The following is a 24,947-nucleotide window of genomic DNA, read 5'->3' on the forward strand; positions in this document are numbered from 1 at the left end:
GGAACAGACTCGCAAATATTTTGCACACATGCGACGCACGTTGAGTAATATTCCTTGGCGCATCGCGCGCGATGGCGCTATGAGATCTATGAACATCGCGAAAATCCCCGAGACCAGCGCGAGCTTGAACAGCGCTGGAGATCTCACCTTGCGGACAACCAACTCTCTCGTCGCGCGTACGTACGCCTCGGCGAAATCCATCGGCGCCGGTAAGGTTACCCAAGTAATTGGCGCAGTCGTAGATGTCCAGTTCGACGATCAACTGCCTCCGATCCTTTCTGCTCTCGAGGTTGAAGGACATGACGTTCGTCTAGTGCTTGAAGTTGCTCAGCATCTTGGGGAAAATACGGTTCGAACGATCGCAATGGATACCACCGAAGGTTTAGTAAGAGGCCAAACCGTGAACAATACAGGCAGTCCTATCCAAATCCCTGTTGGCCGCGCAACTCTCGGGCGGATCATGAACGTGATTGGCGAGCCAATTGATGAATGCGGTCCGATCTCAACATCGACCTCGCTAGGCATCCATAGAGAAGCTCCCCCTTTCGTCGATCAAAGTACGGAGATGGAAATGCTAGTTACTGGTATCAAGGTTGTTGACTTGCTTGCCCCTTATCAGAAAGGTGGTAAAATTGGACTTTTCGGTGGTGCAGGTGTTGGGAAGACAGTCTTCATCATGGAGTTAATCAACAACATTGCAAAGGGACACGGCGGGTTCTCTGTCTTTGCTGGAGTTGGTGAAAGAACTCGAGAAGGCAACGATCTTTATCACGAGATGATCGAAGGTGGTGTTATCAAGCTGGGTGATCAAGCAAGTGATTCAAAATGTACTCTCGTGTACGGACAAATGAACGAACCTCCTGGAGCGCGAGCGCGGGTCGGTCTTACAGGTTTAACTGTTGCCGAATACTTCCGTGATTTTGAAGGCCAGGATGTTTTGTTTTTTGTGGATAACATCTTTCGCTTCACGCAAGCCAACTCCGAAGTGTCTGCGTTACTCGGCCGAATCCCCTCTGCGGTTGGATACCAGCCAACGCTCGCAACTGATCTCGGAGGCCTTCAAGAACGAATTACAACGACTACAAAAGGTTCTATCACATCAGTCCAAGCCATTTATGTCCCCGCTGATGACTTGACTGATCCTGCCCCCGCTACCACGTTTGCTCACCTCGACGCCACGACCGTTTTATCACGTTCCATCGCAGAAATCGGAATCTACCCTGCGGTGGATCCACTCGATTCAACGTCCAGAATGCTGTCCCCTTTGACTCTTGGTGACGAGCACTACAACACGGCTCGTGGTGTCCAAAAAATTCTGCAGGACTACAAAAATCTTCAGGATATCATTGCGATCCTCGGGATGGATGAGCTCTCTGAAGACGACAAGTTGACAGTCTCTCGAGCTCGAAAAGTGCAACGCTTTTTGTCACAGCCGTTTCATGTCGCTGAGGTTTTCACCGGAAGTCCAGGTAAATACGTCGATCTGAAGGATACTATCTCAGGGTTCAAGGGTCTCATAAGTGGCAATTACGACGACTTGCCAGAAATGGCATTTTACATGGTTGGCGATATGAACGAGGCGATTTCGAAGGCGGACGAACTCGCGAAGCAGGTGGCGTAAGGATCATTTACATCAGTGCGATATCAACTGTCGTACTGAGCTAAATGGGACGGACACCAAGTTTTGTAATATCCAATCAACGAAGCAACTTCAATTGTTCCATCAAACTGTTTGAGATGCAACGTCTACATCGTCGAAAAGTAGCAAAAGTTCGTCTAAGCGCATAGTGGTCACTTCTAAATCTTTTAGTACCTCTCTTTTAAGTGGCTTGCTAGACCACATTCGCTCGTTCTTTACAATTCCTGTGCGATATCGCCGTACCTCAAAGAGCTTTCGTAAATGAACATTTGTCAAAGCCTGAATAAGTTCACGTTTTACAGTCTTTTCGACGTCAGAACAGTCCACACGCCACAGATAGTTCGTTCTTGATGGAGCATGATCATGCGTGCGGGCTATTTCCTGCATCTGCACGTATCCAAATTTCAACAACTTGTAAAGAATGTCTCGAGTATCCTTCACGGGAACCATGGATAATTCAGCAACCTGTTTCTGCTCAAGTTGATTTCGAATCAAAACTCTAAAAATACGAAGAGCCTGTGCTCCTAAACGTGTTTTGATAACCGCTTCGACATGCTTTTGCCGTCTCAAATGAACGTCGACGTCACTCGCCGAGCGTTCCACACTCAAAAGTCTGGTGTCTTCTTCTTTCAGGCGTCCAAGCGCAGCATCGAGCGAACGCGGATTTAGACGCAGAAAACTCGATGAACTATCGTTTTCTTGCGTTTCCGATGGCATGTGTTCCTGATCTGTTCGCGTACAGGCTCTGTCCAAGTTCACACATGTTTTGTCGTAGCGTACACGTTGCAGCAGCTGGATTTCTAAGAGGTCACAAATCGCTTTATGAACATCGGCACTGCGTAGAGAGCTTTCTGAAGGCACTTGTTGCACGATTGACATGATTTGATTCACCGACATCGCTCCATGTAATGCAATCGTAAGAAGCACCATAAAGTGCTCTTGTGTATGCTTGGTTTTTGCATAAAGCGCATATCTGGAGAACCTCTGTCTACACCTTATGTAAGCCAGGTTGATCCTGTACGTATAAACTATTCGCGATGATGTCGGCTTCTGTGACTTGTGCACCGAGGTGATGCAACCATGCTTGATTAAAGTATACAAGATAGCACCACACGTCCGTCGTCGGAAAGGCACCAAGTGCACAATATACTCGAAGGTTAAATTGTCTCGTTGCGAAACCGCTTCAAAGACTTTTCGGGCTGCCAGACCAAACTCATCTTGGATTATTTGGACAGCGAGATCTATTTCCTTTCGTGAATGCATACCGTGAGCGGCACGAAGAGCTGTGAGTCGAAGGGGTTCGCGCAACTTTTTGCTTCACGCCTGTCGGCTTCGCGGGAAAAATTTATATATCGCCCCTTTAGAGAGTACCTACACACATGACGAGTCATGAACCGTGGATATATACGTATTTAATACGTATCATGTGTGTAGGTACTCTCTAAAGGGGCGATATATAAATTTTTCCACTGTTCAGAGCAAAAAGAACCTTAGGCATACAAACAAATGGAGTGTTGTACTTCAAGTATGATTCGTCTACAATTCTACTTCACCCATCGTATCATCATCAGTATCGCTACCGCGTTCTTCCACTTTGTTCAAGTTTGTGATTTGCTCAGCAAGAAGTTTGTCGTCACGTTCGCTCACAACTCGCGCGCTTTCTTTTATCAGTAACTTTCCGCCTTTAGATGTGATGTATTCCTAAGATTTTATCAAGTCTTTGCGATGTGTACACTAAATTATTCTCACCTGTAAGACACTTATGGCTTTATCCACCAAACTGATTCCAAACTCCCGTTCAGACGTTTGAGTTGAAAGAACATACAGTGGAGAAGCGACTAAAGACATCTTCACTTTGCAATCTTCCGTCGAGACAAGTTCGGCAGCACGCATAGCACTCTTAATATGGAGAACGCCGTCGTACTGGAAACAAGTCAACTCAACGTCAGCTCTGATTTTTAGCGGCTGTGGTGTCATCCGTCTTCGAATATCTTTGAGCAGCGTAAGGGCAACTGATTCGTCAACTGTTTGATTATCTTCGTCTCCAGATGCACGAAATTCTGCGATCTCTCGGTGAAGTAAGCTGGAGTCCATGACAAACATTTTGAATGCATCGAATGCGTGACCATACTTCCTATAGAGAGGCCAACCAATGGACTACAAAAGGGTCACAGTCCGCAGCAACAAGTTTGGACACAGTATACCTTGTATAATGTTTCGGGAAGCGTCCCTGTCGTCTCCGAAACGTGTCTGATGATAGAATGAACCACCTTGCTTTTGTTGAACTTGATCTCACATGCTTCAACATCTTCAGGGGACACTCGTCTGAATGATAGTGAGTGACTGCAAAGAACTTCAGTACGTGCATACCTTTTTGAAAGGTCAATGTAACCCTTCTCTTCGTCAACACGCAGCACCATCGCTGGCTCAATTCTACCGACCTGGAAGCAAACTAAGAATTATCTTCCTGGAAAATGCTGCGGTACAGATCCTACCTTTATGAGCTTCGAAACTGAACGAATACGTCTTCTGGTCAGTTCTGACAACAAAATCATGCCTTCAATGTTGTCATATTCCAGTAGCTGAACGTAAGCACCCATTTCTGCTATGCTTTTGACCTATCTCACAGCATTCGAAATAGGAAGCTAGCAGTATGACGAGCGTGTTTACCTGTACCATAACAACCTGGTCGATCTCTGGAAACCTCTCGGCGTACATTCTACACTCAGGGGCCTTCATTGCGAAGTAAGGTCAACTCAAGCTGACGAACAGGGGGCAACTAACCATGTTGTAGTAGAGCACTTTTTTGTTTTTCACGTTCTTGCGCTGTCCGCTTCTGCGCTCGGTTGGCTGTGCGCTTGTGCGGGTTCTTTTTGTTTTGTTTTTAGTAACATTTTTTATTTTTTTGTCTTAGATTGTGTTCTTTATAGTCGATGTGAATGGTTCAATACGATCAAATATGACATGCTGCACCGCGCCTCGCTTTGTCTCGGTTGCCCTGAGCAACTGGGACGACCAGTCGCTCCAGTCGTCACGTCGCTCCAAGTGTGTCAGGCAGCATAGCACGGACGACTGCATATGATGTGTGCGGATATCACAAGACCTTTGTGTGTACTGCAGCCGACAATCTCTCATCGCAGGTTGGTCCGGACTTCGGCGCGTAAAACCACCAGTGAAACGTCTTTCTCGCCTCGGGTCGTCGACGTCGAAAGTTTTGAGGCGTACGGACAGGCACGAATAGCATCGATGAACAAATGCGCAACGAAATTTAATTTTGCGCAGATAATCTCATCGCAAGAAGACGGAGCGAGATTTTCGATCGAGCGGGTGAGTTAAGTTGAGCAGCTCCCGAAAACACTGACAGTAGCAAAGGAAGCAAAACTCGACTTAGCAGAAGGTGTACCGAGACTGTATATGATGCGACTTCGCAATAAAGGTGGTCGTCTTCAATTCGATGAGATGAATTATCACGGCCTTTCCTCTCAATCGCTCAGTTCTGTTTCAGAGCTAGACTGGTATGCGTTATTCGTATTTGACAGCTCAAATAGGCGTTGTGACACTTAAGATTCCAGGTTCATCGCTGTATCCAGGGCTACATTCTCAGAAGAACAATTTCCTTCACACGATGATATTGAAGTATTTCGGATCCCAGGTGTGGGATCTATAAAATCCAAGAAGCTCAGAAATATTCACCTCTGACAGGACATGTTGCCATCAATCTCAATAAAGGCACGTGGCATGCTGGTCCCCTTTTTAGCGTAAGTATCGTGATTCGAATGCTGTGTCTCTGAATCTGATGGTTGTGAATATAAGGAAGACGAGCGGGATTTCTTAAACCTCGAACTGATGGATACAAACACGAAAGATCGTTATGGTCACAAGTATGAGGACAGTGGAACTCGTTTCACAATAGAACTGTGACGATGGTGTAGCATCATTTTGTAAGTATCCATTACTATCGCACAAACAGGCAGTATTACCGTAGCTATAGTCCATCAGGAATATACCAACTGACTAGCAACACTTGTAGAGACACTTACCCCGCATCCGCGCAACCACCAAACCTCATTTCCACACTATCACGCCACTTCCTGCAGCGTGCAGCGAGGGCGAGAGAGTACCGAAGACTAGATCCTTCCGTACTGCACGTATAATTAGCACACTTGAGATACAAGAATGGAGATTGCTTCTAAATATCAGGAGATAATTCGCGAAGTCATCAAAAATGTATCCGTACGTTGCCACGGGCTTTCACGCCAGTCCAAGTGTTCAGTACCACAAACAGGCAGAATTCACAGCGGAACACGTGAACGGGGAAGTTTTGAAACAACTCGAAAAGGCACGTACATTACAAGCGCTTGTTTCACGTTCTTGAACATCGTGGCAATAGTCGTGGGAACATAAATTGCTTCAGTCTGGCGCTCTTTCCGTGAACTCCGGTCTGAAAACCGCGCCGATAATACCTCACAGGGGTGACGCTTGCAGCAAAAGCATCGACGAGGATGACAAGTTCGTAGCACTTCAACTCGCTTCAACTTGTAGACTCACTGTCTTCATAGTAAACTGACAACTGGAACGAGTGAACTTCAAGAAGTTGGACACGCAGCACCCAACCCCAAGGTAATACTTTTTCAACGGGTTATTTCAATATGTATTAAACAAGGTCATACTCATAGGACGAGACGGGCACCAAACGAAAGGTTGAAATGTCGTGTTGTGATTATTTCAACTTCTTACTTTGCTTGTAGCGTGAAACTGACAAACCAGCCGTGCCTGATCTCGGCCAGGACGAAGTGATAAGCACAGATAGCGAAGATGATAATCTTGGTAAGCATTCACCTTTCATCGATAATCGTCTGTCATATTTTGAGTGTAGAAACGGAACCTGTTACTTCAAATTTGGTGCTTAGTCAGTTTGAGAAAGTGGGGAGAACAAAGAATAAATGGAAGTGTGCGTTCAGGGATGGTGTCATGTTACTAAATGGGACTGAGTATGTGTTCGGTAAGGCTACTGCGGAATTTCTTTGGTGACTTTTGTTCGTTCTCTTGTCCATTGTTACTAGAAATCTTTTTGTGCGACAAGCTGCGTATTTCTTCGTAGCAATATTTTGATTGTTACGGAAGACCGAGCAAATCGCTCTGTTATTAAAGCGTTCCCCCAACTCGCTACAAAGAAGTAAGCGCTCTTCGACGACCTACTTCGTCTTCTAGCATGGCGTTTGCTGACTTAAGGAGACCAGAATAGTCATGCGAAGCTATCCGTAGCAGTTCAAGAAGGCAGTGCTTTATGTCGACAATTCGGACGTCTGAAGTAGTCTCAAATTTCATGCACCTGTGAAACGAACAGTATGCCGAGTCGAATTGTAACTGTCGACGAACTTGCTGATACCCACTCGAACTTGCCTCAGTTTCGAAGTTTGGAGAAGCTGTCTTTGCTCTCAGCAGAAGTTTTCGAAAGTTTGAGCTACCAGGGCGCGCGTCGCATTGACACTTCAACTCGGTGATTCTTGAGCGGGCGCGGTTGATTTCATGAGTCGCACCCTCGACATCTCGCTTGAGACTAGACATCTCTTTTTCATAAGCACGGCAAGCGGCAACGAGTTCTGTTAGCTTTTCTACGTTCACGGCCTTTTTCACTGAACAAAACTTTAAGAGTATCTTTAGTTTGATAAACTGCACGCACTGCTAGATATTTGCATGTCTTCTTCCGAAATTCGTAGATGATCCTAAAGCGCGTCAGTTCTACACGAACTTCGAACTTCTTCAAAGTATACCTGCACGCTCTTCAGCAAATTGTCTTCGAACATCGTCAACCGTGACTTTGGTTTGAGCGCGACGTGCGCGTTGCGAGTCTAGTATAGAAGGTTTTACGATATCATATACAGCCATATATGACTGAGGGCCTTGACAACAACATGTTTCGTTTCTTTGATTTTATATGTCATATCCGTATGTATTACTTTCCACGCCCTAATGTATGGGGTGTTAGCACTTCTCGATCGCCACGCGCGCGTTGTGGCGTCGTCGCGAGTTATTAGCACTTCGACGGCGCGCACATATTAGGGACGTGGAAAGTAATACATACTGATATGTGAGTAAAAATAAGTCGTCGCGCGGTTTGTCGAAGAGTTCAGCTGACCCTGACGAGAAAGCAGGCAGCAACATAGAAGGCGATAAACCATCGCGGCAGCTTCAGGGTCCGCGGGAAGGACTTTACTTGGACCGATGCGATTGAATCCGTGCAGTTGCCAAGGAAGGCCGACTGGTGTATCACATACTGGACGCTCAAGTGTACCACCTTCTGTGCGTCCACGAAATACGTCGTTCAATAGTTCATCACTCTTGAATTCAAGACAGTTAGCACGTGGTGAAGTGCGCTGCGCCTCATTGATACACAATCTCAGTCACGCTTTAAAGAGCGGAAAAATATCTGCAGTCGAGCTCACCAGCGCCTACCTTGATAGGGTGAGTAGCAATGTCATGACTCACCCACACACGGCTTGAACTGACTCTTTGGGGATAGATACGCTCAATAGATAACACTATTGGGAGTTTCGTACAGGTGGATTTTGCTGGTGCTATCGAACAGGTGAGAGTGTGCTCTGATACCATGTCCTTTGTTCAGAACTCAGTTTCTCGCACAGGCGAAACAAATTGATTCACGTATTGCGACCGGCCAAGATCTTCACATTCTTGCCGGTATTCCTCTCGCAATAAAAGACAATATTTGTCATCAGGATCTTTCCACGACAGCGGGCTCCAATCTCTTGAGAGCTCATCAGTCTTCGTATGATGCTGAAGTTGTCACAGTCCTGAAGGGTTGTGGCTCAGTGTTGATCGGAAAGACGAATATGGATGAGTTTGGTATGGGAAGTACGACTGAAACATCGGCCAACAAAGCAACTCATAACCCTTGGGATCTATCTCGAGTGCCTGGTGGTTCATCTGGGGGCTCTGCAGCGGCAGTGGCGGGGCAAATGTGTGCTGGTGCTTTGGGAAGTGACACTGGGGGTTCTATACGACAACCGGCAGCATTCTGCGGTGTTGTTGGCTTAAAGCCCACTTATGGCGCGATATCGAGGCATGGCCTCATAGCTTATTGCTCCACTTTTGACACCATTGGACCAATCGGCCCGACAGTGCAGGATGTGTCTTATATATTTGGTGCTCTTCAGAAGGACGGAAACATAAAGAAGATGCGTGACACAAGTTTACGGCATTCAAGCATTATCGAGACATCACTCCCACCGCAAGCTTCTCTTAGTTGCAGACCATACGAAGGTAGACGCTTTGCTGTAATAGCAGAGGCGATAGATGAAGGAGTCGCAGATGAAGTGAAATTTTCATTTTTTGACTCAGTTCGGCATATAGAAAGTCTTGGAGGGGTGGTGGACCTCGTCTCGTGCAAAACGTTCCAAATGGGTCTACCTGCGTATTATGTCATGGCCGTTTCAGAGGCTAGCAGTAATTTAGCTCGTTTTGATGGCGTTCGTGTGGGCAACCGTGAGGCATCATATGAGAGTGTTACTGACTCACTCGTCGGACATTTTAGACACAGTTATCTTGGTCCAGAAGTTCTTCGACGTATTCTCATGGGTACATATACACTATCTTCTGGTTACAGTGATGAATATTACGCTAGAGCAAAGTATGCTCAACGTCTTGTCCGTGATGAACTTATAAGCTACCTCAGCCAGTACGACGCTTTGCTGACCCCAGCTACGCCTGATGTTGCTTATACACGTGGGAGCAAAATCATGGATCCTTTGCAGATGTATACGGGAGATTTAATGACAGTCAACGTCAATCTTTCTGGCTTACCGGCTATCGTAGTGCGATCTGGAGTCCTCACTGTAGCAGAGGGTACACACCTCCCTATTGGTTTGCAGTTCATCGGTAAACATTTCGGTGAAGGTGAACTATTGCAGATAGCTCACATTTTCGAGATTTCACTAGATAGCGTCACCAAGTTTCCGGACGAAGAAATTTTCTCGTGGCTTTGATTATCGACTGACCTAGTCGAGGAAGATCTCAGACACAGGATGTGGAGTGGCAGACTGGTCTTGCGCAGATATTGTGCAGATTAGTACTGCTTCCCTTGACTTGATGTGGAGAATTCTACAGCCGATCAAACAAGCCCAAAACCATAAGCTACGCGTTAGTCTAAATCACGCGTTAGAACCCTGTATTCTTAGTTCTCTGTACTCACTCCCTTGATCTACACTGTCTAAAACTCCCGAGAATTCCCGTCAGTTGGAGGCATACCTTGACGACTGGACACGGCATAAAGGGGTCATTGCGAATGCGAAGACAATATACACACGGTTAATATTGCATATAAGCGTGCTTATCTGGAAAGCCGCTGCAGGCGAGGAGTTGCTTACCGGTATTACAAGTCTTCGAGACCGTTCAAGCACAAAACGTATAAGTCAACATGACTTGTTACACGAAAATCAACGCGGCTGTCCCTATCAAAGGTAAGACGCGTACGCGTACGCGTTCTCGATTAATCGGTACATGGTCACATTGTTCCATGCATTCGTTGCACATTGGGCTGTGTATGGCTTGCAGTCGTGCTACCTGCCAGAAATCAGCCTTGCCGTCGTCCGATGCAAGTTTTACTAGGTTGAAGCTACTTTCTACGAGAAAAGAATACAACGCGCGACGATCGATCACATGCAGCTCTTTAAATATCGACTTCGCAAACTCCCTTCTGCCCTTTAGTAGCCCTGATATGTTTCTCGGAGTGTTGGACTCAGCGTCTGTATACGAAACAGTGCTTCTGACGGTAGAGTTCAAAACGCTTGCGCTTGGATTCGTTGCTGGCATCATGACCACAAGTTTCATCGTTTATCTCACTCAGCGGGGTAGGCGCCGAAAATCTAAAACCCTCACTCGGCAAGCTTTAGCAGAGTTGAGTGCCCTTGAAGAGCTGGAAACCCTGGACCTCCTTGGCGACATCCCGGCGTGGTTGACTTTTAGCGATGTTGAGAGATCAGGTTGGCTCAATAAAGTTGTTAAAGCCGCTTGGCCTTATTTGGATGCGGCCACTTCATCAGTCATCGTGAAGGCCTTAGATCCAATATTGCGAAATACACGGCCAAGTTTCTTGACATCGTTACAGTTTGAGAGATTCAGTTTTGGTAGTGTTCCAGCTATCATTGAAGGTGTCAAGGTATATGAATCGAGTGAAGAAGGTGCTTTGGAAATCGATTTAAAAGTGTTTTGGGCAGGAGATCCTGACGTTGTTCTGAAAATACGAGCAGCACAAGATGCGTTAGCAGTTCCAGTTTCTTTAACGGAATTTGAGTGCACGTTCACTCTTCGACTGATTTTTGCACCACTCATTGGAATCTTCCCATGCTTCGGGGCGCTCACAATTTCATTGACTGAAAATCCGGATGTAAATTTCGATCTTCGCGTTGTAGGAGGAGACATAACGCTTCTGCCTGGTCTTGCGCAGCCACTTCAAACATACATCCAGGCCTTAATTGCATCTTTTCTCGTCTGGCCTCGTTGCATCACTGTGCCGATTCCAGGTACGGGTTACTCACTTCCAGATATGGAACGCGCAAACGCCGGTCTACTTCATGTTGAAGTACATTCTCACGATGAAACATTGGCTTCAGAAGCTGAAATTGCTATCCAACTCCGTTGGCCCGGTGCATTGAGCACAGATATGTCTCAAGAAGTGCGCGTACACGCTTTGCCCGGTGGCAGGTTTTTGAACTCTCGAGAAATCACACTTCCCGTGGAGGACATGACTAGACAGATATTGAGTGTGCGTTGGTATTCAAGCCCTAAAGACCAAGGCGAGGCGAGGCAATTGACAGGTGAAACTAGTCTATTATTGGATGACATAGTTAGTCAGATCGATTTTGAGTCTTCGGGAGAGTTAAAAGACTGGGGTCCCGTCACCATAGCTGTAGAACTTGAATCCACAAATAGTGAAAATGCGAGCAGAGATGCCGTAAAACGAAAAAGTTCGATGTACGGCAGGATGATCAAGGTAGGTTCTGACCTTTTATCGCGGGGCAAGCGTTTTTCGAAAAAATCTACTACGAAGGTGTCTAGAGGACCCGAAGATAACAATGTGGATAGATGGTTACATGTCCGAGCGCGTATAGTTCAACTGACTGTTAGATACCAGTCCATTGATTCTATGCGTGCACCTCTCTCATCTTCACAGGGTTTCCGCTTGCGTGAAAACGAACAGAACGAGGATTGAAGTAAAACCCTTCACACTATCGAATGTCAATACCTTCTAAACAAGAGTCTCGATGACCGATGATTGATGTGAATAGAATTACATTTGCGAATGCCAATCGACTAATCGACTACTGGGATCAGAAGACTTGAGTATATTTTCAAAATTGCGTAAAGTCTGGTTGACTTGTTTTCATCTCTGCATATCAGTATGGCCACATCCCTTCATTCGAATGAAAGAGTTGTTCCGAAATGAAAGTGCTGCATGACTTGAAATTTATCCAAGCACTCAACCTGTGCATCATGAATTAAAAGAAGTGTCTGATGTTCACCCCTGACGTACGTACACAATACATTTTTAGTAGCCCCTCAGTGACTTTCGTCCACGACCGCACGTCACTTAGACTCGCGAGGAATGGCGATACACGCTGCAAAGGACCTGCTTTCAACTACGATAATTTGAATGTGCATGACTCTAGCCTCCCAAAATAGCAACCCACCATCCTCACATGTGCGCAACTGTCCAAAAATAGTCCACCCTGTGAAAAAGCCTCGTGCTCAAGAATAATTCTTGGCGTAGAATTTCCACATCGTAGCTCGGCTGCTCCCCTACGAGCTAGCTCAATGACAGTACATTTCTCCGGCATAAATATTACCATAAAAAAGGCAGAAAACAGTAGTCATCAAGACCCCACGCACCGTGTGAACCTGCTGGTTCAAGCCTATTCGTCCGTAGTCAGCACCTGTGGCATCTTGTGTTAAACGTTCATACCGAAAATGTTGTTGAATTGTACGAGTGACTGCGATATAATGCTTGAAGATACTATGGATGACGTTCGTTCTTTGATCGATGGTGAAAATTTTATGAGCTTCGAGACAGCACAGAAAAGCGACAAAATTGAGCTCATGTCCTGTTCCGTAGTCTAAACGTGCCCCATCACCAAAACTAGGCATATTAATTCAATCTGTTACTTCCAAGTTCTGATATTTCCATGTCGTACCTATTTTGTAGATATATCTTGAGGTCACTCTTGATGTAAATATCCTGGCCAGCGTTGTGAAAAATTAAAGAGAGAATACAAAGGACTCTGGCGAAGCTTTCGTTACCTTTCGTTCATCAGATACTATATCGTCAACGAAATCTATCAATCAAAACGATTCGGACAGTCGAATTATCTAAAATGTGCAAAATTTTACCTGCGCTGCGGCGTTGAACTTCCTCCAACCACCTACGGAAACTTGGATCGCCAAAACGCACACTAGTAGCCGTTTGCTCGAATTTTGTGACGCTTTCTTCAAGATCACGGAAGAATTCTTTCGATCTCTCAATCCTCTCATCCTGTCGCTTCTTATACTCATCAGTGTTCGTCGGTTTCGCCAAGGAATCGCTAACTCCCTGCTGAAACTCTTACGACTCAAACTGTTGCACGCATCTGTATTCACCTGTATGAAGTCGATCAACAAACCACGTGCACGTGAAACTTTGAATTGTGACATGTCTGTCATATTTCGTATACGTTTGCTTGGTGTGCGTTCCACCATCGCTCGTTCATCGAGGTACGTTCTGTGGTGAACTCGTTTGTCTTAGAGGAGCAAACGGGGACAAGGAAAACCTTGCAGTACGAGATACCTTCTTGGCATCAATTATTCGACTATCGTAAAGTGGGTATATACTAGTACATTTAGTTGATTTGGTGTCATCCAAGCATTACAAAGTCAGGCCTAAGGTTGAGAATAGCTTTTGCGCAAAGGCAGCGAGAGGTTGAGCCCACTTCACTTTCGAAGAGGCTTCTTCACGTAAATTTCCCTCCACCTCTCGTGGCAAACTCACGTGACGTCTTCTTGCGCGAAAAATTACCGTATGAATCACGCTGCTTTCCCTTCAAACCGCGGTCAGGCACTTCAAAGGTGAAAAAACGGCTGCGTTCACTTCTGGACCGTCGCGACTGATACTCGTCAGCGTCAGCTGAGTTCTTCACCTGCCGTCGAGATCGAGCAATTGGTTCATCATCCTCCTGGTAACTGATATTCTTCGAACCGATATGGCGATCCAATGCCCGTTCACTTGCGTCCAGCAAGACGAGGACTTTCTCAGAAAAAGTGTTTGCAGCGACTTGCAGTCGTGAGTGAGCCACTTGACTTAAAGATACACTTTGTGCAACATCATAGAAGACTGCTGGAACCTCTTCATTAGCTATCATCGAGTTCACAATGGAACGCACTTTCTCTTCACTCATTGAGACCATTTCGGCAAGAATACTGACGCTTGCAGACGTGTACTGTTCCGCAAACTGATGCAAATAAAGTCGGATAGCTTCTATTTTGAGCTGTTCATCTATGAGGCGAACTATCCTTTCCTTTGATTCGGGCAAAGAATTCCATACTGATAAATTGAGAACAAGCTGCGATGCCACGTGATAGTTTCCAGTGAGTAACATTTGGGTTGCTACCATAATAGTATCACGTGCTCCATCTGGTGGACCTGTAAAAAGTTGCCTACGATGATTCTCGATGACTCGCATGAAATTACGTGGAAAAGGTCTCGTCTTTCTCGTGCAGAACAAGTCTGAAACCTCTAACAGCATTGAACATGTGAGAAATATACTTTCGATGAGATCAATATTGATGTGCAGATGATGAGGTATCTGACGCCGTCTTTCAAGCTTTTCTTGTTCCGCAGAACGCTCAAACCGAGCTTGTGTTGAGCCTTGTGCAAGTAGCTCCTTTGCTCGCCCGCTTGCGCACAATTCGGACAAGTAAGTGAATGCTTCGACGAAATTGCCACGCTCAAAGGCACATATTCCTAGTTGTGCAACTGTTCTATTGAAAAGGATTTGCGTGCTAATGTCCATGTATTGAATAACTTCTTGCAAATGTGACATAAGAAGCAAGTCTTTCGCTGTTTTGAAATCTCCACGAAGTGCCTCACTGAAAATTTGACAAAGGAGCGCACGGGCTTTGGCCCGCTCATCACCATGCTTGTAAATGTAAGTAGCCAACATCTCAATCGTTGTGAAGAGTCCTTCAGCAGGGAATTCAAAAGAAGTGGCAAACATTTCAACTTCGGAGTTTTGATGACTAGGTTCGACGGTGTCATTGTTCGCCGAACAATGAATTTTCGAAGTGGTGTATTTCCTGAGTGCTTCGTGTGAATGACAGCGTTTACAGTACAACTTCTCCAAAAGCCGCAGAGACAAACTCGCGACGTGCTTCGTGTTCTTGTTTCTATAGAATTCAGTAATTTGCGAAAGAAGAATGAGTAACATCCCCTCGTCTTGCAGTCTATTGACGTAATCCTTTGTATGTGCATCAATGCATTGTAGCGACTTGGTGTATTCGTCGTCCAAGCGCTCAGTGAAAGCACAAAGAGATCCACGAAGTTGAATGTTTGCTCCTGCAATGATCTCGTCATTTGATGGGCGTATAGCTATCTCTTCTTCATCCACTAGTGAGATGTGGCTATTCGATTTCAATAACTGTAAAATGCTGAGTACATTGCTTAAACAACTGCGCCACACAGGGACCGGCATAAATGTCGACATGCTACCAGTCAGGTCGAATTGTGCACTGATAATATGCAAAAGTACCTCAACCTCTTGCGCAGGGCACTTTGATAGGGTTGAAATATACCTCAACTGCTCGACTACACGTGTCCTGTCGACGCCTTTCTTTCCTCGAGACATGGCGATATCTTTGAGCTTCGAATCGATCATTTCAAACGTGACGTCCTCTTTGGGAATATTCATGATATCTTGCATAGATTTCTCAGCTGGATCTAATGGAATTTTCTCTTTTGTGTCGTCGATTGTTTCTGATGTGGTGTCACTGTCTGAGGCTTCGCCTGTCTTCAGGAAAAGCTCCGCGGCAGCAACGTCGGCAGGTTCGATCGCACGAATGTGCTTCTTAACTCTTTGATTCAGTGAATTGAACGCCTTTGCCTGCGAAGTAGACATTTGCTTCTTGAACTCCGGTTCTTGTGAACATATATCCAGCTCAGCAGCCAAAGATACTAACGTTCGAGCGAAGAGTTTCAAACTGCTACCTGTCCGCGTAGAAGACTGCGTGCTCTTCAAAAACTGCTTGTGGAACCCGTCCAGGAGACCGAGGAGAGATGGCCAATCCCTTGCCGTTGTTGCACGCCGGATCCCCAGCGTGCACTGCTTCAGCGTCTCATATTGTTTTTCCTGAGTGCAACGTTGAGAAAATTTTACTCGTTCAGTTCAACGACGTACCTTTGTACTGCGTATGATACGCCTTTCATCCTCTGAGCTATCTGAACTGTCATCTTGCAAGTATCTGCGAACGAAAGACAACTGGTGAGTATTCACAGGAGCCTAGGGTTTGTTCGCCAGGTTCGAGATCGAGAAAGGCCGCGCTCGAGACGCCGCACGAGATGACGAAGGCGTACTTAGATGGGCCATGATCTGAATCAGAACTGGAGCTGTACGACGACGACGACGACGACGTCGACGTCGAATCGTCGGAAGAGTAATCCGTGCTCTCTTCGCTACTGCCATCGCTTCCTCCCCAGAATTTGCTCGCCTGTACAGGAAAAGACGGCGCGTTAATATACATGCACGGTACTTTGTGAGAAGATTACTTGTGGCCCGCATCATCGCGACAAGTTGCAGGGTCACGGATCAAACCCGTCGCCCGTGCCGAGATCGTTTCGAGCAACGACACTAGCGCGTACCATGCTTTTCGGCGCCGCAGCCCAAGAGCTTGACTTGATAACCCACGCCACTCCACGGTGTGCAGACCTGTTATTTTAATGAACCAAATACGCCAGTATTTGACTCCGACGTCTGCAGCAAGAGAGCAGCTCGGACTTCGTTCGACCGCCCGGAACCCCGGAGTGTGCTGAATAGTGCGGAATTTATCTCAAGAAATAGATTTACAACGTACTTGTATAGCAAAAAGAGATTCAAAATATTGCATCATGTAATATTACATGCTTTTGCTACGAGAAAGGGCGCCGCCAAGATGTGGGCAGGTGGTGTGGTTTGCCGAACCGCACAAATACGCGGAAATTACAAAACAAAGGTACGTACGCCGCTCAGAGCATACCGATAGATCGCATGCTAGATTCGTTCAGCGTGTCCGCTGATCACACTCTGCATCTCTTCACACCTTACTGAGTGACCGCGGCTGATCTTCGCTCCAGGTTTTCGATGGACGTTGACCGCCTGCAGAGACTTGCCAGTGCTGTCCGCACGGGTGGCAAGGGATCTATGCGACGGTAATTCATGATGGATCACTCTGACGCCTCCATCTCACCCAAACACTTTTCAGTAAGAAAAAAGCCGCACATAAAGCTGTCTCGGCTGATGACACCAAGTTACAAAACTGCCTCAAACGCATGCAGGTCAACACGATCCCGGGTATCCAAGAAGTAAACATCTTTCAAGGCGAAAACGTGATTCAATTCGCCAACCCTAAATGTACGAACTGTTCCAGTATGATAGCGTTACGATCTGACGAGTATGCGCAGTGCAAGCTTCCCCTCCAGCTAATACTTATGTGGTGACGGGCCCGTCTTCTACTAGAGGTGAGCGGATCATACTTTTCTCAAGAGTTCATACTAAATCCAAGTCTTAGCTCTCCAAGATATACTCCCCGGTGTCTTTAGCCAGCTCGGTAAGTCGGTCGCATAGATCCATCCAGCAGCCTTGATAAACCACGCGTTAGGTCCTGAAAACATTGCGAACTTGAAGAAAGTGGCTGAACAATACTCTCAGGAAAGTGGCTAAACTTCGTTCTTCGTTTATAGACTTCTTGTGAGTTACAAATAACTGACGATCGCTAAATTCCACCCTCCTATCGCTCGGTCAGAGCTTCTAGTATTCAGAACATGCATGCAGTGGATATTGTATCCACGATGCGTGACAAAGCTAATTTGTCTTGTACAGTTCGTTCACGTTGACTTCCAACTTTGTTTCCTTCTCGACAAACCAATAGCTATCATCGTGGCACTTTTTTTCCGGGTGCGGCTCATGCATCGCTCTGTTTCCCAACATCTCAGGTATGGGTGGATTTTCGTATTCTCCGCAACGTACACGCTCTGACGAGCTAGATTTATTTGTTTCAGAAGAAAGAACAAAAACTTGCATCCCGTCACTGTACTCGTCGTCTGTGGCGAGGAGTAGTCTGTAATGTGGAATTAGGTTTTCACTGCCAAATGGGCTAGGGACTTGCAATGTCGTTCCAGTGGGCGCACTTGTTGCGATCAGCATCGCACGCGATAAAGCAGCACATTCAAGCATTTCACTTTCAGGGATAAAGATTCCAGCCTAGACGAATCGTAAGATATGCATAGGGCTCTGCAGTCATACAAACCTCGTGTTGAGTATCAGCAAAAATGGAGCGGATGATTTCTTTCATCTGGTCCAGCTTGTCATCAACCACTGTGTTGGATGCAACATTCGCCTGAAATCAATCGTCAACATGCTTCAGTCAGGTGTACGATATATTTACCTGGTGCTCATATTCTGCCAAGCTAGGCTGGGAGTGCACGTGTCGTAAAACTACTTTATTCTTCGAAACTTTGGTAACCAAGCCGATTCCCTCTAGTACGTTCGTTATATCGTATATTCTCCGCTTCTGCACTAGCAGCGCGACGGCAGCCTCGTTTAGATCGAGAGTTCCTTTCGGCGACTCGCGCAGCAGGGTCATGAATCTCGTCGTCAACAAACCGAGGGAGCTATGTAAGACCTTGATATAAATGGGGGATGCGTACGATGAAAGTGTCCTCACCTATCAAATCGACTTGCACCTGGTTTTGGTAGCATCGATCCGTGTACACGAATATAACCGTAGGAAGGCGATAATTCAGCGCATATTTGCTTAGAGTGTTAACGCATTCGGCGCGATCGACTGAATATTACCGTAAAACGGTACACGTACTTGAATATGATTCTGCGAATCCTGAATTTGTTCGCTCGTACGCAAGTCGTCTACGATAGCTCACAGTGATGAGCGTCGCTGTTCGTTCCGCCGTGCAGCTGCAACCCGAACAGCAACGATTCCCCGGCCGGATACAGCTCAACCGCTCTCGATTTGCCAACCAAGACTATTTCTGAGAGGGAAAAATTTATATATCGCACCTTTAGAGAGTACCTACACACATGACGAGTCATGAACCGTGGATATATACGTATTTTACACCGTTTAGTTCTAAAAGTTTGATTCTACAACATCTACGAGAGGTAGTTCCTAATGCTAATTTGCTCGCCTTTGCTTGCCTTGCGTTTGTGTTCATCGACCATCTTCTCGTGCCAGCCCCTCTTCCTGCTCAACGCCGTATCACCCGCCGCGCCTCTCATAGGAATCGCAACCAGGTTCGACATACCGAGCACACCATCGCCGTCCATTTTGCTATTCTTGGACATGTTTTGAGACATCTCTCTGTGTGTCTTCAAGTTGTGCATGAAACGTTGAAGTTTGTTGAGCGTGTCTGTGATGTGTGCGGCTTCATCAGGCTCGAACGTGAATTCTGGATCGAGTGCGAGTTGTGTCAACTCGGCGGTCATTTGTGCCCAGCGTAACTTTACACTCACGTTGTCGAAAGCTGCTCCAAGGCTTCTCCGATGAGTTGGTAGAGAGGCTTCAACATTATCTGGAATCGCTGGAGTCACGTGTCTCCTGGAATCGCTGGAGTCACGTGTCTCCTGGAGCCCGGACGATACGTGAAGAGCATCACCGAACGGATCGTCGAAGGGATCATCGTCGCACTCGTCTTCCATCCGACCATCGCCCGCACGCGCGACGACAACTGGCGCGACAGGCGTGGAAAAGACACGAGGCGAACGTGTTTTTCACCAAGGTAGGAATACTCTATTGTAGATGGCACTAAACGGTGTAAAATACGTATATATCCACGGTTCATGACTCGTCATGTGTGTAGGTACTCTCTAAAGGTGCGATATATAAATTTTTCCTTCTGAGGTACTCTCTAAAGGTGCGATATATAAATTTTTCCTTCTGAGAGCAGTCCATGTCGTCGTAAAATTAACAAAATGATTTAATATGTACCCCTAGTATCGTTAAATACTGTAGTATTTGGAAGTATTTGGATAAAGCCGTTGGAATTAAAACCAAGAATGCTGGAAGAGTCTGCCCTATCTGCCTATCGTTCCGTAAGTGCGCGAAGAGACTGACGCGCACTGGAACCGTCGATACAGTTATATCGGTTCAACGACGGTTCAACGACGGCCGCACGTGTATTTCATTTGTGAACACCGGTGCACCATAATACTTCGCGAACGAGTATAACAAGAAAAGCCCAAAGCCCGAAGGTGTGAAGGTGATGAGCTCGAGTATGGTTGTGCCTTCAAGGGGATTGCGGGCGTCGTCATTTCGTATCCAGAGTGATAGGAGTACAATCAAACATGGCGCTGCGTTTATCACGAGACGCTCAACTAATACTCTCGCGCCATCTCTCACTTTCCTATATACGAATGCTGGTTCGCCAGTACGGGGGAGTGTGTGTTCAACAACATCAGAAACAATGCAATCAACAACACCAGAAACGATCGAAGAATTGCAATTATGTCAGGAGGAACTGTACTGCGTTCCTCAAGGGTCCAGTCGAATCATATTTTCCGCTCAAGATCCTTTTTCAGATAGAGTTGCTACTCGCGCCAATGCTCTTTCAGCCGTACCAGTTGGTGTGTCATTTTCTACTGCCTTCAGTGACCTAACTGGTAACCATGCGTTTATGTGCGCATTTTTAAGCTGGCTTGTCGCTCAAGTCGCGAAGATATTTACTGCATACTATCGTGAGGGTCGTTGGGATTACAGAGTAATGTTTGACAGTGGTGGCATGCCCAGTTCTCACACAGCTCTTGTCGTCGGTTTAACGACCTCTATCGCGCATCTGCATGGCTTAGGGAGTGTGCATTTCCCAATGTCATTAGCGTTCACGTTGATTGTTATGTACGACGCGGCTGGAGTGAGACGACACGCTGGGAAACAGGCTGAGGTACTGAACAAGATTCTTGCTGACACTTTTCATGGGTCGCCACTGAGCAATACCAAGCTCAAAGAAGTTTTGGGGCATAGTCCGTTGCAGGTAGTGTGTGGAGCTATCCTCGGTGTGCTCGTAGCGTCATTCTACATGCTGAAGTTCAGCTAATAGCTATGCGGTGAATCGCATGCAACCCTCTCTAGACATTGCCTATTTTGCTTGTGACTTCGTATTGAGGTTTCGTAACAATATCGTGCACACGGTGCCAATGTTGATAGAAATTAGATGGTGATCAGGATAGCCAAGTTCGTGAACCAAACTCATCGCCTCAACGCGCTTGTCTGAGAGTAGTCGCGGACGGAAAAGCTAGTCTATCTAACACAACTTGGCCCTTGCCCTCGCACATTTCCAACGTTTCTCTTATTTATGATTTTCTTTTTGATCGAAGGCGTAGTGATACTACAAAGAAGTTCGAATTATGAGATTATAGTAAGCCCTACTCGCACTAAACTGTCTAGACGGGCTTCTGAACTAGACCAGCGGCACTATCCCACGCCGACGCGCTCATCACGTCCGCGATCGCGTTTGATTCGCGCTCAATAACTTTATCAACGATTCCGTATTCAATCGCGTCCTTAGCCGTCATGTACAACGGGCGTTGCATATCCTATTCGCAAGAAATTTTAATAATGAACGAAAATCATTGTAGCGAAAAGCTCACCTTATCTAACTTGGCCACTGAATGACCTGTTGTCTGACTGAGAATATCCAACAGAGACTTCTTCTGAGCAAGTGTTTCGCGCCACTTGATGTTTAGTTCGGTAGCCTGTCGCTCTCCAGTCGAAGGTACGCGAGGTTGGTGCAACATTGCTGTCGCATGAGGTGTCATGTACCTTTTACCTTTATCACCTGCAGATAGAAGCATGCATGCTTGCCCTATTGCAACACCGGTACCAACTGTATAAATCTATATCTATGTGAGAAAAGTCGTTAAAAACGAAATTAAGACCTCACCTCATTGCCAATATACTTCATCGTGTCGAAAATTGCGGTGGCTTCGGTTTCAAAACCGACAACCTCGCCATCGGCGCGGGTACAACCAGTCGAGTTGATGTAGATGTAGCACGGCTTCTTTTGATCGGTGTATTGAAGATACAGGAGTTCTGACACAATGAGCTCAGTAACAGCAGGAACAAGCTATCAATAATGCGTAGTTAGTTTCCCAATTCAAGTTATTGAACATGTATCTCACCGGCATGCCTATGTAGACGATTCGGCTGTCCAGAAGCAAGGAGGGGAGGTCAGGTGGCGGTGTTTTTGGTTTGTGTTCACTATACGAGGTCCCCGGATTCGCGCTAGCCGGTGAGTTTGAAGCTTGTGGACTTGCATAAGCATTACTGATGGCCGCCCCCGGTCTTCCGTGCGCGTGGATGGTCCGAGGGCGACGTCGCGACGTCGTCGTTACACGTTCAAGGTGCTGGGGAGCTGTTTTCGCTCCCACTCGCCTGTTGGCGGCAGATCGCAAGTGGTCTCCGTGCGCGACGCGGGCAGCACGCGCAGAGCAAGTGACAGATGAAACCACGTAAGTGGATTTCATGCTTTACGCCTGTTCAATAGTGCTGGGCGCGCGTTTCGAGAGTATCGAACCAAGCAAAGAGAAAGAAACCTATGATAAGCCGATATTATTTTTTAGGTGTTTGTTCTTAGTGAAATGTATATATATCATATGATATCATGTCATGTCCCGTCGGATATATAAAGTACTAGGTAGAAAGCATATATTTCTGTAAGTACTTACTCGCTCTGCGCAGGGCGCTCCAAAACGCCTGTAACGCGTTTACTCGCCGCACATGACGCGACCCTCGAACGACTATTGCGAACAGATTGTGCACGTCGATGCCTTCGCGCAGCAAGTCAACGTGTGCCGTAGCGCGAATGTGGAACTAGTATCTTTAGGCTTACGACGGCAGGTTAGGGATACGACATACACACGCTCGGTATCAGGTGTTCGCAGCTCGCAGCTTATGTTGACGAAATCTTTCGTACCCGCGAAAGGCACGACGTTTGTCTATCAACGGGAAAATGTGATAAAAACTCCATCTCTGACTGCTGGTCGATCGTCCAGCGACCATCCGATAATAGAATCACACACACTGAAGAGAACACCTGATGCTTATATCGAACAAATTATAGCTGTCATCGATGCTCTGGTTCCTGGAGCACGTGAAAACACTCGAATCCCGTTATTACAACTTGGTGCCGATTCACTTACGCTCGCGGAAGCAAGTGTAAAAATTAATACACTTACGGGGGTGTCGCTGTCGGTTTTTGACATGCTTGATTTCAAGACACTGGCAGGCATACTTGAGAACACGTTTTCAAGTTCGTGTCAATTAGGAAGTGTGACCTGCATTACCAGTGTGTAAATTATCTAATCTAAGAGAGTTTTTTCCCAATCATCCCTGTAAGGATATCTAAACTATTACCATCTGGATGGAGTTCGAACGTGTTTCCCTGACGATCGACTGTTTACGCAGTAAGATTTGTGAGTTCTAGGTTGTTGTCACATTTCACCTGCAAACAGAAAACCTGCATCTGTGAGACCAGTGACAGTGACCGAAATCATCGCGCCCGAAGAATCTGAGTTAAAAATCGAAAGTTGTGCTTCATCGTGTAGCCAGTGAGCCGTGTATTCTGCCTACAAATACATAAGCAAGAGTCCTGGACATTCTACATTTCATACCCGTATGGCGCAGAAACCGTTTCTTTGCAATTTGTCATGTAGACTTTCAAAGTGAGCTAAACCGGGGTAAGCAAAGATATTTCCTCGTTTGGAGCGGACTGACCCAGAATTTTAGGAACGAGCGCCTCTCTCTTCAATTTCTACACAGTATGAGTAAACTCCCAAAGCATACGTTAGCAACGCACTACGCTGAACTTCTCAGTGGATGGTTCTTGAACACCCCCACGCTTTGTGCCATCAAAAGTCGAGAAGAATAGAGCGTTCTCATTAATCAGGCTGTTAAGGCACACACTAGGCGACTAGCGACCGATAAGATATTCTTCTTTTTGTCGAAATAAAAGAAATAAAACTTACAGAGTTGTCAAGATTGAGGCCGATACCTATCACTACGCTGAAGGAATTTTCACGATAAATGGCTTTGCATAGAACACCACCAATCTACGTTCGAAGCTTAAAGTATATAGAAGAAGGTCTAAGTGTCCCTATACCTTGTTCAACTTATAATAAATATCATTTGGCCACTTGATCCGTATACCCAGCGACTTGTACTGTGAGCAACCAGCAGCAGTACAAGACTCCTCAATCGCCTAAGCGCAGCAGTGATCAAACAAGAAGGAATGTTCTGAGTGCACACAAACCTTAACGACCGCTAATGTCGATATGTACTGTAGAAGAGGGATTTCGGCAGCAGCCCTGTCGTTCCAAGTCACACACATAAATACTTTGATTTATTTGCACGCACAAACTAGTTTCACATGTAAAGGAAAACGTCAAGCAACCGTACGGTGACTGCCAGACATTTGTGCTGAATATGCGTGAGGATTCGGTACGATGAACGAACGGCGTCTAAATACCCTCGACCTTGGCCCGCAGTCTGCTCATCACTGACGCATACAGTCCCAGACGGGAAAGACTCAAACTCCCTGATTATCAAGTGAGAAAAAGCACAAAACTGTAAATTGAGACGCGCACTTGAGCAAAAAGTCGCTCGTGCTACCCAACTTTCCCGATCGCAGCAAAATAGCCCCAAGGTGTCGAGTTTGAAGCTTGGAAAAGAATTCTAACTCGTTGAAAGTGCCTGCTAGATTTGATGGGCTCTCGAGCACACGTACTCGACTACAAAAGCATGCGTTAACGAATATGTGATGTTTCGAACACGCATATTTCAATACCTCGCGGCGATTGGCTTTTGACCAAGCCGCTCTTTCACCTTTGGGAGCATCTAAACGAAGTTCAACGATAAAGCGCGTGGCTTCGAAGAAATTGTACCGAAGGATTCCGAACGCACAGCTCCACCGCATGCATTGCAGATGTTCCATCAACCCTCATGTACTTCAGCGGGGTTCACACGCCAATTCGCGTCGAATTGCGAACGCGTGACTCGGTCAGGTCGC

The 24,947-nt window shown here is 46.3% G+C and overlaps 16 protein-coding genes across 16 annotated transcripts; 7 read left to right on the top strand and 9 right to left on the bottom strand.

Moving 5' to 3' along the window:
* Window positions 1-28: 28 nt before the first annotated feature.
* On the top strand, window positions 29-1,621 carry AtpB (ATP synthase beta chain, mitochondrial precursor; the record flags this gene model as incomplete). Its single annotated transcript, XM_001416157.1, has 1 exon — window positions 29-1,621. One exon carries the CDS (start codon window positions 29-31, stop codon window positions 1,619-1,621), a length of 1,593 nt encoding a protein of 530 aa, XP_001416194.1.
* A 102-nt stretch (window positions 1,622-1,723) lies between these two features.
* On the bottom strand, window positions 1,724-2,902 carry Rpc3 (DNA-directed RNA polymerase III 62 kDa polypeptide (RNA polymerase C subunit 3); the record flags this gene model as incomplete). The annotated part of the gene is made up of 1 exon (XM_001416402.1): window positions 1,724-2,902. The coding sequence occupies one exon, from the start codon at window positions 2,900-2,902 to the stop codon at window positions 1,724-1,726; it is 1,179 nt and encodes a 392-aa protein (XP_001416439.1).
* A 273-nt stretch (window positions 2,903-3,175) lies between these two features.
* Window positions 3,176-4,378, bottom strand: Eif2a (Eukaryotic translation initiation factor 2, alpha subunit; the record flags this gene model as incomplete). The annotated part of the gene is made up of 6 exons (XM_001416403.1): window positions 3,176-3,340; window positions 3,389-3,796; window positions 3,844-3,964; window positions 4,010-4,080; window positions 4,135-4,257; window positions 4,298-4,378. The coding sequence occupies 6 exons, from the start codon at window positions 4,376-4,378 to the stop codon at window positions 3,176-3,178; spliced, it is 969 nt and encodes a 322-aa protein (XP_001416440.1).
* A 339-nt stretch (window positions 4,379-4,717) lies between these two features.
* On the top strand, window positions 4,718-5,560 carry Dal3 (uncharacterized protein; the record flags this gene model as incomplete). The annotated part of the gene is made up of 6 exons (XM_001416158.1): window positions 4,718-4,870; window positions 4,922-4,966; window positions 5,009-5,154; window positions 5,212-5,291; window positions 5,342-5,397; window positions 5,453-5,560. 6 exons carry the CDS (start codon window positions 4,718-4,720, stop codon window positions 5,558-5,560), a joined length of 588 nt encoding a protein of 195 aa, XP_001416195.1.
* Window positions 5,561-5,815: 255 nt separating this feature from the next.
* Tf2al (transcription factor IIa large subunit 3, TFIIA3, putative) lies at window positions 5,816-6,670 on the top strand (the record flags this gene model as incomplete). The annotated part of the gene is made up of 7 exons (XM_001416159.1): window positions 5,816-5,872; window positions 5,925-5,978; window positions 6,030-6,148; window positions 6,199-6,259; window positions 6,316-6,339; window positions 6,388-6,466; window positions 6,516-6,670. The coding sequence occupies 7 exons, from the start codon at window positions 5,816-5,818 to the stop codon at window positions 6,668-6,670; spliced, it is 549 nt and encodes a 182-aa protein (XP_001416196.1).
* A 135-nt stretch (window positions 6,671-6,805) lies between these two features.
* On the bottom strand, window positions 6,806-7,446 carry Unk3 (uncharacterized protein; the record flags this gene model as incomplete). The annotated part of the gene is made up of 3 exons (XM_001416404.1): window positions 6,806-7,275; window positions 7,323-7,365; window positions 7,414-7,446. The coding sequence occupies 3 exons, from the start codon at window positions 7,444-7,446 to the stop codon at window positions 6,806-6,808; spliced, it is 546 nt and encodes a 181-aa protein (XP_001416441.1).
* A 418-nt stretch (window positions 7,447-7,864) lies between these two features.
* GatA (Glutamyl-tRNA(Gln) amidotransferase subunit A, probable) lies at window positions 7,865-9,642 on the top strand (the record flags this gene model as incomplete). Its single annotated transcript, XM_001416160.1, has 3 exons — window positions 7,865-8,104; window positions 8,163-8,228; window positions 8,284-9,642. The coding sequence occupies 3 exons, from the start codon at window positions 7,865-7,867 to the stop codon at window positions 9,640-9,642; spliced, it is 1,665 nt and encodes a 554-aa protein (XP_001416197.1).
* Window positions 9,643-10,073: 431 nt separating this feature from the next.
* Window positions 10,074-11,867, top strand: Syt1 (synaptotagmin, Ca2+-dependent lipid-binding protein, putative; the record flags this gene model as incomplete). Its single annotated transcript, XM_001416161.1, has 2 exons — window positions 10,074-11,648; window positions 11,706-11,867. The coding sequence occupies 2 exons, from the start codon at window positions 10,074-10,076 to the stop codon at window positions 11,865-11,867; spliced, it is 1,737 nt and encodes a 578-aa protein (XP_001416198.1).
* A 203-nt stretch (window positions 11,868-12,070) lies between these two features.
* On the bottom strand, window positions 12,071-13,387 carry PtpA (Phosphotyrosyl phosphate activator/protein phosphatase 2A regulatory subunit, putative; the record flags this gene model as incomplete). The annotated part of the gene is made up of 9 exons (XM_001416405.1): window positions 12,071-12,139; window positions 12,193-12,294; window positions 12,346-12,454; window positions 12,502-12,567; window positions 12,618-12,791; window positions 12,847-12,890; window positions 12,953-12,987; window positions 13,043-13,244; window positions 13,289-13,387. The coding sequence occupies 9 exons, from the start codon at window positions 13,385-13,387 to the stop codon at window positions 12,071-12,073; spliced, it is 900 nt and encodes a 299-aa protein (XP_001416442.1).
* A 251-nt stretch (window positions 13,388-13,638) lies between these two features.
* On the bottom strand, window positions 13,639-16,541 carry Eif38 (Eukaryotic translation initiation factor 3 subunit 8; the record flags this gene model as incomplete). The annotated part of the gene is made up of 4 exons (XM_001416406.1): window positions 13,639-16,029; window positions 16,078-16,141; window positions 16,254-16,387; window positions 16,539-16,541. 4 exons carry the CDS (start codon window positions 16,539-16,541, stop codon window positions 13,639-13,641), a joined length of 2,592 nt encoding a protein of 863 aa, XP_001416443.1.
* A 475-nt stretch (window positions 16,542-17,016) lies between these two features.
* On the top strand, window positions 17,017-17,595 carry Btf3 (BTF3 transcription factor, putative; the record flags this gene model as incomplete). Its single annotated transcript, XM_001416162.1, has 5 exons — window positions 17,017-17,084; window positions 17,138-17,286; window positions 17,337-17,393; window positions 17,444-17,482; window positions 17,534-17,595. 5 exons carry the CDS (start codon window positions 17,017-17,019, stop codon window positions 17,593-17,595), a joined length of 375 nt encoding a protein of 124 aa, XP_001416199.1.
* Window positions 17,596-17,736: 141 nt separating this feature from the next.
* E2f (transcription factor E2F) lies at window positions 17,737-18,633 on the bottom strand (the record flags this gene model as incomplete). Its single annotated transcript, XM_001416407.1, has 4 exons — window positions 17,737-18,135; window positions 18,182-18,271; window positions 18,320-18,545; window positions 18,599-18,633. The coding sequence occupies 4 exons, from the start codon at window positions 18,631-18,633 to the stop codon at window positions 17,737-17,739; spliced, it is 750 nt and encodes a 249-aa protein (XP_001416444.1).
* A 408-nt stretch (window positions 18,634-19,041) lies between these two features.
* OSTLU_14281 (predicted protein) lies at window positions 19,042-19,587 on the bottom strand (the record flags this gene model as incomplete). The annotated part of the gene is made up of 1 exon (XM_001416408.1): window positions 19,042-19,587. One exon carries the CDS (start codon window positions 19,585-19,587, stop codon window positions 19,042-19,044), a length of 546 nt encoding a protein of 181 aa, XP_001416445.1.
* Window positions 19,588-20,150: 563 nt separating this feature from the next.
* Window positions 20,151-20,978, top strand: Pap2 (Phosphatidic acid Phosphatase-related protein; the record flags this gene model as incomplete). The annotated part of the gene is made up of 1 exon (XM_001416163.1): window positions 20,151-20,978. The coding sequence occupies one exon, from the start codon at window positions 20,151-20,153 to the stop codon at window positions 20,976-20,978; it is 828 nt and encodes a 275-aa protein (XP_001416200.1).
* Window positions 20,979-21,270: 292 nt separating this feature from the next.
* On the bottom strand, window positions 21,271-22,419 carry ClpR3 (chloroplast Clp protease, subunit of ClpP peptidase complex). Its single transcript, XM_001416409.1, has 4 exons — window positions 22,063-22,419; window positions 21,825-22,007; window positions 21,532-21,777; window positions 21,271-21,477 (listed from the first exon to the last, which is right to left on the bottom strand). The coding sequence occupies exons 1-4, from the start codon at window positions 22,405-22,407 to the stop codon at window positions 21,325-21,327; spliced, it is 927 nt and encodes a 308-aa protein (XP_001416446.1). The 5' UTR covers window positions 22,408-22,419; the 3' UTR covers window positions 21,271-21,324.
* An 827-nt stretch (window positions 22,420-23,246) lies between these two features.
* Hcs (biotin holocarboxylase synthetase-like protein) lies at window positions 23,247-24,858 on the bottom strand (the record flags this gene model as incomplete). The annotated part of the gene is made up of 13 exons (XM_001416410.1): window positions 23,247-23,335; window positions 23,385-23,508; window positions 23,554-23,609; window positions 23,657-23,693; window positions 23,739-23,852; window positions 23,908-23,991; window positions 24,042-24,140; window positions 24,192-24,246; window positions 24,296-24,358; window positions 24,408-24,476; window positions 24,526-24,669; window positions 24,726-24,775; window positions 24,823-24,858. The coding sequence occupies 13 exons, from the start codon at window positions 24,856-24,858 to the stop codon at window positions 23,247-23,249; spliced, it is 1,020 nt and encodes a 339-aa protein (XP_001416447.1).
* Between the last annotated feature and the right edge of the window lie 89 nt (window positions 24,859-24,947).

Source organism: Ostreococcus lucimarinus, chromosome 2 (genome assembly GCF_000092065.1).
Source record: "Ostreococcus lucimarinus CCE9901 chromosome 2, complete sequence".
In the NCBI taxonomy this organism is placed as follows: domain Eukaryota; kingdom Viridiplantae; phylum Chlorophyta; class Mamiellophyceae; order Mamiellales; family Bathycoccaceae; genus Ostreococcus; species Ostreococcus sp. 'lucimarinus'.

Coding starts and splice junctions, on each gene's coding strand:
- ClpR3 (XM_001416409.1), bottom strand. CDS start 22,407: ATGAAATCCACTTACGTGGTTTCATCTGTCACTTGCTCTGCGCGTGCT. Junction 22,008..22,062: donor TCGTCTACATAGGCATGCCG/GTGAGATACATG, acceptor CATTATTGATAG/CTTGTTCCTGCTGTTACTGA. Junction 21,778..21,824: donor TGAAGTATATTGGCAATGAG/GTGAGGTCTTAA, acceptor ACATAGATATAG/ATTTATACAGTTGGTACCGG.